The 8,840-nt window shown below is 45.6% G+C and overlaps 1 protein-coding gene across 1 annotated transcript; it reads left to right on the top strand.

Moving 5' to 3' along the window:
- Positions 1 to 1,073: 1,073 nt before the first annotated feature.
- Positions 1,074 to 7,806, top strand: PPIE (peptidylprolyl isomerase E). The gene is made up of 10 exons (XM_015811652.1): positions 1,074 to 1,124; positions 1,199 to 1,297; positions 3,117 to 3,160; positions 3,678 to 3,704; positions 4,423 to 4,504; positions 4,651 to 4,751; positions 5,237 to 5,360; positions 6,572 to 6,757; positions 7,323 to 7,465; positions 7,545 to 7,806. The coding sequence occupies exons 1-10, from the start codon at positions 1,094 to 1,096 to the stop codon at positions 7,611 to 7,613; spliced, it is 906 nt and encodes a 301-aa protein (XP_015667138.1). The 5' UTR covers positions 1,074 to 1,093; the 3' UTR covers positions 7,614 to 7,806.
- The last annotated feature ends 1,034 nt before the right edge of the window (positions 7,807 to 8,840 follow it).

Here is an 8,840-nt window from a genome sequence, read left to right as displayed (position 1 = left end):
ATCCTTTGAGTATATCCAAGATCTTGCATGCAAACAATCTGAAGAGAAAAAACTATCTGACAAATTTATACAATCTCATTTAGTAATTTCTCAACTTTTTTTCTCAATTTATGTGCAATCATCTGATAAAAAGCTTTGTAATCTATTGAATTAAGTAAAAGAAAAAAAAATATGTTAGGTCAGATGAAAGGCCTAAATATTCTTGCATCTTATTTGCTGTTGGGGTTGAGCTGTTGCTGCTGGAAACTAGCTGTTTCCTGCCTAGCTGAGTAGCGTCAAAGGCTGAAAGGCTTCTTCATCTCTGAGAGCGCCTAATCCTCTACAGTTATTTGTCAGGTGTCACATCTTGTGGCAGCAAATGCCAAATAAAATTTGAACTGTATGTGATCCTTTTACTCAAAATTCCCCATTTTATTTTGTTGGATTTTAAATGAGAAAGGAAGGTTCTAGGCTCTTCCTCATGACCTGGGTTAGAGTGCTCTTTCAGTCCTGAAATTGGCAGAAAATTATACCTGTGTAACATGCATGCATGCATGGATGCAACTTATATGGTTCTCAAACTGCAATTCTGAACAGGTAACATAGGATTAGAAACACAAAGTTGAGCCTACTAACAGTGCCTATCCTGCCACAGACAGAGGGCAGGCAAACAGTGCTGTCCTCTTTAGATGATTAAAAAGAGGGATTGGTGGATTCTCCTGGATTTCTTTCCCTCTCCCATCACTGAGATGGGAAACATTCTTCAGTTTCCTTAACATGGGCTGGAGAGGAGGCAGGTTTGGCTCAGTTTGTTGGCTTTCAGATTCTGTGTTTACATTCATTGGGAGCCTGATTCAAATAAGAGCTGGATTTAGCGCTGTTCCAGCAGGGAGGGCAGCCTGGAAGGTGCCGGGTGCAAGCTCCAAAAGGAATGAAATAGGAATAGAATAGAATCTGGAAGGGACTTTGGAGGTCTTCTAGTCCAGCCCCCCCCCCCCCCCGCTCAAGCAGGAGAACCTATGGCAATGTCCGGCGCCGGGTCCTCCTGCCTCTGGGGGCGCTGTTGCGGCCCGGGCGCCCGGAAGTGACGCCTGGCGAGGTGAGCGCAGCAGCGATGGCCTCCAGCAAGCGGGTTCTCTACGTGGGTGAGCGGCGGCGGCGGCGCTGGGGGGGGGGGGGGCGACGCGCGGCCTGACTGGCCTGACCGGGCTTCTTGCAGGTGGGCTGGCCGAGGAGGTGGACGAACGGGTGCTGCACGCGGCCTTCATCCCCTTCGGAGACCTTACCGACATCCAGATCCCGCTGGACTACGAGACCGGTGAGGGCGGGATGGGAGAAAGGGCTCGATCGCACACACACACTACAAAACATGTTTGGAAGGGCTCTCTCTCGCTCTCGCTCTCGCTCTCTCTGTTACACACACACGCACACACACACACCAGAACAAGTTTGGAAGGGACCCGGGAGGTCTTCTAGTCCAACCCCCTGCTGGGGCAAGAGACAGTTTAGGGCCTAGACCAGGGGTAGTCAACCTTGGCTCTTTTATGACTCGTGGACTTCAACTCCCAGAATTCCTGAGCCAGCTGTGCTCAGGAATTCTGTTCTCAGTTGACTACCCCTGGCCTAGACCATTTCAGACAAGTGACTGTCCAGGCTTTTCTTGAAAACCTCCAGTGATGGAGCACCCACAACTTCTGGAGGCCAGCCGTTTCACTGGCTAATTGTCCTCACTGTCGGGAAATTTCACCTTAGTTCCAGGTTGCTTCTCTGTTTGATTAGTTTCCATCCATTGTTTCTTGTCCTGCCCTCTGGTTCTTTGGAGAATAGCTTGACTCCCTCTTCTTTGGGGCAGCCCCTGAGATATTGGAAGGCTGCTATCATGTCATCCTTAGTTTTTCTCTTCATTAAACTACACATACCCAATTTCTGCAGCTTTTCTTCATATGTTTTAGCCTTCAGCCCCCTAACCATCTTAGTTACTCTTTTCTGCACTCTTTCCAGAGTCTCAACATCTTTTTTACATCATGTTGATCAAAACTGAACATTATTTCAAGTGTGTTCTTACCAATGCATTAGAGATTGACTATAGCAATGTAGAATATCTCTTGATGCAGCCTAGGATTGCATTGGGTTTTTTTGGCAGCTGCCGCACACTGCTAGCTCATAAAGTGTTGGCTATTTCTCCCAGACAGCTTTCTGTTTGCAAATTTGATGAGTTCCTGTTCTATCCCCTCATCTAAATTATTTATGAAGCTGTTGAGGAGTACTGGACCTAAATCAGAACCTTGGGTACCCCCCACCCCTGCACTGCTGTTACATGACCTGCAGCTGCTGCCAGTTTACTTCCAGGTGCAAGTCCAATTCAAGGCCCTTTTGGCATAGGTCCAGTGTGTCTGAGGAGCCCTCTCACCCTGATGGGACTAGCCTGCCTCACTCATTCTAGCGGAAAGGTTCTACTTTGGATCTCATCTGCCAAAGGGATCCAGGAGACAAACCTTTTTTGCTGTGGCCCCTGACCTCTGGAATATTCTCCCCTTGGAGGTGAAATTCACCCCCACACTCCCGGCCTTCCAGAAGAGTCTAAAAAATTGGCTCTGCTGCTTGGCCTGGGGCCTCCTGCGTTGGTGTTGGTACAAAAGATCCTCACCCCAGACTGCCCAACATCTTGGTTAGTTTTCCTATTCGGTTTTTCTAATTTTATTGTTTCCTAGTATTTTTTACTTTTTATTATATTGTAATCTGCCCAGAGTCACTGTATCAGTGAGATGAGTGGCCTAGAGGCTTTATAGTAAACAGTCCAGCCCCGAGTCTTAAATGGGCACTTGGCGGTTGGAAAAGAGATTGTAGAAACTTGGACTGGGCTGAGTAAAAGGTTGGGCTCTGTGTTCGTTCCAGGATAGAAACTGGTTGCAGCTCAGCAGTGCTCTTGGGCCCTTGTGACGGGTGGGGTGACAAGGAGATGGAGGCAGTTTGGTGGGAGTGTCAAAATGGTGCAGCTGCTGTCTTGACTCTTCCTACTCCTGACACCCATTTTTTTGTGAAAAGTTCAAAAAATTTCAGTTGATCTCCCTATCGAGATGAATATTGAGGTCTGTTTCCTCAAGTACTGACGTTTGATGTTTCTCTTTTGTCTACAGAAAAACACCGAGGCTTCGCTTTCATTGAATTTGAGCTGGCTGAGGTGAGCGAGGAAGGCATTTTCAAGCTTTTTTCATCCTTTCGCCCTGTTTGGGGTCAGGTGGGGAGGGTGAATCCCTGAGCTCTTAGAAGGACTGCATGAAATCCATTTGGGTAGGTGACATCTCTGGAAATGGCATCGATCAATTATCAGAGCACGGATACGTCTGAAGGCCAAATTTGCCCAGTCTTCCCATTGCCGTATGGTTTGAAAGAAGGTGCTTCCAAGCTGGCAAATGATAGATAAATGATGTTTCCAACCACTTCCACCTTTGGCATTCTTCAAACTTCAGCATGTTTCTTTGCTACCAAAAATTCAAGCAGTGCACCGGCGAGGATTGGAAGCTTGCTTAGTAAAAGGTTTCTGTAGACCTAGCAGGTTTTCTAGGTTCATCCATCTTGCCCAGATCTTGGTCAGATTATTTCTCTCGGTACATTACTTAATGCCATGACCACAACAAAGGAGGAAAAACTACGTAAAGGGACAATCTGTCCTAAATGATTCCTCTTCTTTCTTTTAGGATGCTGCAGCTGCTATTGACAACATGGTAAGTTTATCTTTAAATCTTTATTTCATTTTTCAGCAGTTTCAAACATTTTCTTCCTTTCTTCCCAAGTGGTTGAGATCATTAGGGGAAGCTGAGCCTTTCTCAGAAACAGCATGTCTTTCTCTTTGGCTTCCAAAGATGAGCAACCCCTTTCAGGAAACCATGGAAGGCTGGTACCGCCTTGCTTTCTGTTTCTGGAGGAGTGAATACTTCCACTTGTTGGGTTTTTCAAATCCAGTTTTAAAACCAGGCAGGCAGAAGCCTCTTTGCCCAGTAAGGGAGTCCTTCCATGGGGCCAGAGGGAAGTTGAAGCGGTGGAGGCAGATGATATGAATCTGGGTGCTAATGCACTGGAACAAGACTCAAGATGATTGTTGCAGGACACAGAAACACAGCATTGATACTGAGCTGAATTCCTTGGCAAGAGAGGAATAGAACAGAGTAACAAAATTGGAAGGGAGTGTGGAGGTCTTCTAGTCCAACCCTCTGCTCAAGCAGGAGATCCTATACCATTCTGCATCTCTTCTGAAAAACCTCCAGTGATGGAGCACCCACAACTTCTGGAGGCAAGCCCTTCCACTGGTTAATTGCTCTCACTGTCAGGAAATTTCTCTTTAGTTCTAGGTACTTCTCTCCTTCATTAATTTCCATCCATTCTTCTTGTCCTGCCTTCTAGTATAAAATAATGACGTCCCTCCTCCTTCCCTGTTCCATTTAGAACGAATCTGAGCTCTTTGGGAGGACTATCCGTGTCAACCTGGCCAAGCCAATGAGGATCAAAGAAGGCTCCTCCCGTCCAGGTGAGCAGCGGAATTCAAGATCACAAGGAATCTCCAGCCCACATACTTGTGCTTGTTCTGAGGGAAGTCCTTCAGGCCTACTTGTTTTATAAGTTGATATGCTCAGATCACAGGTTCTCTGAACTTTTTCTGTTTTTCCATGACAGTCTGGTCGGATGATGACTGGCTGAAGAAATTTTCGGGAAAGACACTTCAGGAGAATTTGGAAGAAGAGGGAGCGGTGGCAGCCCGGTCAGAGGTTCAAGAGGTACAGCGGCATTCCTTGGTGAAAGGCCACATGGGCCTGAGTGGTTTCTGTCTCCCAAGATGCCCATCTCATCCTAAGACCTTTTGGGGCTATGATAGGTTTGCATAAATGTGGGCTTCTGTGAGCTGGACACAAATTTAGTCTGCGAAGCCTCCATGATTGTACATGAGCATTTGATTGCAGTATTTAGTATTACCTTCCATTTTCTCCAGATGCTAAAATGGCATATATTTTCCTGCCAGCAACTCTGGAGCGAGGGGAGAACCAAGGAAGTAACCTGTCCAGAGTCACCCACCGTGATTTAACAAGTGGATTTGAATTTGGATCTTTTCAATCTGTTATTTAGCTGGGTAGCCACTGCATCACAGTGGTTCTTATCTTATCCCCTTCTCAGCTGTCTTCTTTAAAGCAGAGGAAGGAGGAGAATGGCTCGTAGATAGCCATCTTCTAGATCCATGGAAGAAGCTCTGTTTCTCTTCTGTTAGGGAGAACCACCAGTGAAAAAATCCAGGACCAACCCCCAGGTTTACATGGAGATCAAGATTGGAAATAAACCTGCAGGTCGATTGCATATTCTCTTGCGGTCAGATATTGTCCCGATGACTACTGGTAAGAAGCAATGGAATCCATTGTGCTTGGTGTGAACCTTCCTGGTCCATGGCTTTTTCAAGTTGCTCTTGTGTTACTGGAACTTGCAGTGCTAAGTTACTATCCAAAATTGGGAGGGCTCTCCTGTTAAGACACAGAAAGAAATTGGTGAATAATCCAGACCTCTTTTCTCCAGTGACAGCCTTCCTCACTCTGGACCTCTCCATACGTTGAGACTGCAGCTTTGGGGTGACCAATATATTTGGGGTGATCAGCATACCTGGAGGGTCTCTTGTCTCAAGCGTTGTAATCTTGAGGATACCAAACTGGCAATATTTTCCTTGTGCTATGCAGATGTGTTGGTCATAATGGTGTAATGGAAGTCACATTCTCAACATTTCTGGAGAGTACAAAGACAGCAAATCAAGAAATAAGGTTCAGTCATCAGATGCATAGCAGTTCCTCTGTTTCTTGCCACAAGTGAGCCCACTTAGAAACCAGAAACACAGGTTTTCACTTTAAGGGTTTTGTTTCTCATCACAAAATTTCCTGAGCCTAGTCTTGTGAAAAATTCAAAATTGTTTCTATTTTAAGAGTTCTGGCTTGTCCCAGACTTGTAGCAATGTTTTTTTTGCACCTTGCTAAAGACTGAAAGATATGGCTTTCCTTGCTTCTTTTCTAAACTTACAGGATTTGTGTTGAAGTGATTGTTCAGCACATTTCTCTCCATTTCTGTACATGCTGGATGCTTGAGGGTTTTTTTAAATACTTATGAGTGCAATAGCTTTAGGTTTTAAGTGCATAGTGTATAATCATTTTGTAAAATTGCCTCTTCAAAAATGTGTAATTTTCAATTAAAATAGATTTCATTAAGTGCCACAAATTGTAATTTATCACCTGTGTGTTCATAACTCTTTTGTTGGGCCAAGCCCTTGGAAGACAGAGCTAAAGTCTGAGGCAAAAAGATCAAGCCTAAAACAAAGATATAATTCACTTAAGCAGGTGAGATGTGGTGCTCCACTCTAGATCCCATGGCAGCAGTTGGAACAACTGGAATTCAAGAGAGCAACAGTGATAACAGAGGGTGAAAGCACAGCTGTCACTGGGTTTTAACTGTTACCGTGACCCCATTTTTAAGTGGGACGCCATTTTAAGAGGCACCGCCTGTTGTTTCCGCCCTTCCCTTTGCCACTTCTGCTGCTTCATTGCCCTACTTGCCCTCTGACTTGCAGAGAACTTCCGCTGCCTTTGCACACACGAGGAAGGCTTCGGCTTTAAGGGAAGCAGCTTTCACCGAATTATCCCCCAGTTCATGTGCCAGGCTGGAGATTTCACCAACCACAACGGCAGCGGCGGGAAGTCGATCTACGGGAAGAAGTTTGATGATGAGAACTTTATCCTGAAGCACACGGGGCCAGGTAGAGTGTGGCAGGGCTGCTCAGAAGGTGGGGTGTCCAGGTGGCAGTGCAAAGGACACCGAGTCCTTGTTCCCTTCCTCCTTCACTTCTGCATGGCTCAAGTGCCCAGCGGTCCTGCCTCTGGGAGGAATTGGTTCTACAAAAGCTAAATTCCTCTGCAAGATTTCCACACAACTGACCGACTGCTTGTTTGTGCATGTATTTTTTCGAGCACTTGAACCGTTCCATTCCATTTCTCCAACCCCACTGAACAGAAGGAAATGGTTGACTATAGAGGCAATTCTTCTATGGCAAGAATTGCAGTGCTGGGGGCTTCGCTCTCTCCCCCCCCCCCCCCGTCTCTTATTAGGGCACCACCCAGGTTCTTTTGTGCAGTGACAGCCTTTCAGAGCTAGAGCCCCTTCTTCAGCCTTTGCCCTTGCAACAAGGACTATTGATTCCAACAGCAGTAGGAACAGTGGAGCCCCATGTTTTGCTGAATTTCATTCCAAATACTGACTGGGAGTTGTCCCCAAAAGTTTCCATGGAAAGTGGTTGTGGACACAATGTCCATGTGTCTCTCCAGGTTTGCTGTCCATGGCCAATTCTGGTCCCAACACCAATGGCTCCCAGTTTTTTATCACTTGCGACAAGACTGACTGGCTGGACGGGAAGCACGTGGTCTTCGGAGAGGTTACCGAAGGGATGGACGTGGTGCGGCAAATTGAGGTGAGGGTGAGCCTTTGTGGGTGAGTGGCCTGGCTTTGCCTCTCTCCCTTCCACGTCTTATTTCTCTCTTCCTCTGAAGGCTCAAGGCGGCAAAGATGGGAAACCAAAGCAAAAAGTCATCATCTCTGATTGTGGTGAATTCATCTGAATGTGGGTGCAAGCAGATGCTGGTTGGGAATACCGGATAACAGGAAGACCAAGCACACCATCGCTTCGCTCTGGATGAAAACTATTTGGGATACTTTTCTAAAAATTCAGTCAGAGTCTGTTTTATGTGTTAGAACTGTAAAGCTGTTAAGAGATTTCTTTTGTACAGAATTTTTCTTTCTATAAAATTATATATATATTTTACAACAGACCCGCCTTTTAATTTCCCATAAATACTCTTTAAAGGTTTACTTTGAATTGCTTGCAGATTTAGCAGTTGGTGCAACCTGTCTCAATCTGAGTTTTCCATTTCTTTCCATGCTGGAAATTATAGAAGCCAAAGTCCAACCCATCCATGTTTCACAGGTGAGAGGGATGCGTTTGCCATGGCAAGAAGCCAAACTGCTCAGGCCACTTCATTTGCTGTTTCAGGAAAGATCAACTCTCACATTTTGTTTTCATCATGAAAGGCGCTAACTGCAGCTGAGGTTAATGGTGCCCTTTGTTTTTTGCATCAATGGGAACCACAGCAGTTGGTTGGCAGAAGAAAACGACATTGGAAACAAAAAGTGCCCGATTTCTCGTAGCTGCTCTTGAGGGGAGGAGGAAAGCCCTCAGATCTGAAGCTTGGGCATGTAAGTTTTTTGTAGTTCTTCATTTTACTTGTATGTGGCTCACTCTGCCAGGGAAACGCTCCAGAATAAATTACAATATCCATGGTAGGAAGATTCCAATAAGATATTGTACTGAAATTGTACAATTGACAATGGTAATGTTAGAATAAAATTGACAGTGATTTCGTCAGTAGCTCAGTTAAGATTCAGAAGTATTAAGTGGCTGGAAAAGAAGACCCAGCACTTTTGCAAGGTGTCAGGGCCCACTTCAAAACCTCATCCTAAGAAAGCAGAACTCGTGGAAGCCGTTTCTTCCAAAAGGAACTTTTATTAGGAGAAGCTGATAGCAGGCATAATAGACAGCATCTGGGGTTTTCCCCCTCAGACCAATAGGTTAAAAGAGTCCCAAGCGAACCCCACCTCAGTAGTTCAAACTATTCAGTTCAAACGGAAAGAGCTGATAACACTGGCCCCACCCACCGTCTTCCCAAAGTTTTGCTCTGCTCTGCTCTTCAGTGGCCGAGGGAGTTTCCCAACAGCAGCTGCAAAGCAAAATCCCCAAATCTGGACTTCTCTGATGAAAATGTGCATGGATTAAAATCCCAGTTTTAGGA

Source organism: Protobothrops mucrosquamatus, unplaced genomic scaffold (assembly GCF_001527695.2).
Source record: "Protobothrops mucrosquamatus isolate PMUCROS unplaced genomic scaffold, P.Mucros_1.0 scaffold46, whole genome shotgun sequence".
Lineage (NCBI taxonomy): Eukaryota > Metazoa > Chordata > Lepidosauria > Squamata > Viperidae > Protobothrops > Protobothrops mucrosquamatus.
This window is presented reverse-complemented; position numbering and strand designations above follow the sequence as displayed.

Bases quoted from the DNA above. Each gene is read 5' to 3' on its own strand.
- PPIE (XM_015811652.1), top strand. From the start codon at position 1,094: ATGGCCTCCAGCAAGCGGGTTCTCTACGTGG. The intron at 3,705-4,422 runs GTAAGTTTATCT...TGTTCCATTTAG, and splicing joins CAGCTGCTATTGACAACATG to AACGAATCTGAGCTCTTTGG. The intron at 7,466-7,544 runs GTGAGGGTGAGC...CTTCCTCTGAAG, and splicing joins ACGTGGTGCGGCAAATTGAG to GCTCAAGGCGGCAAAGATGG.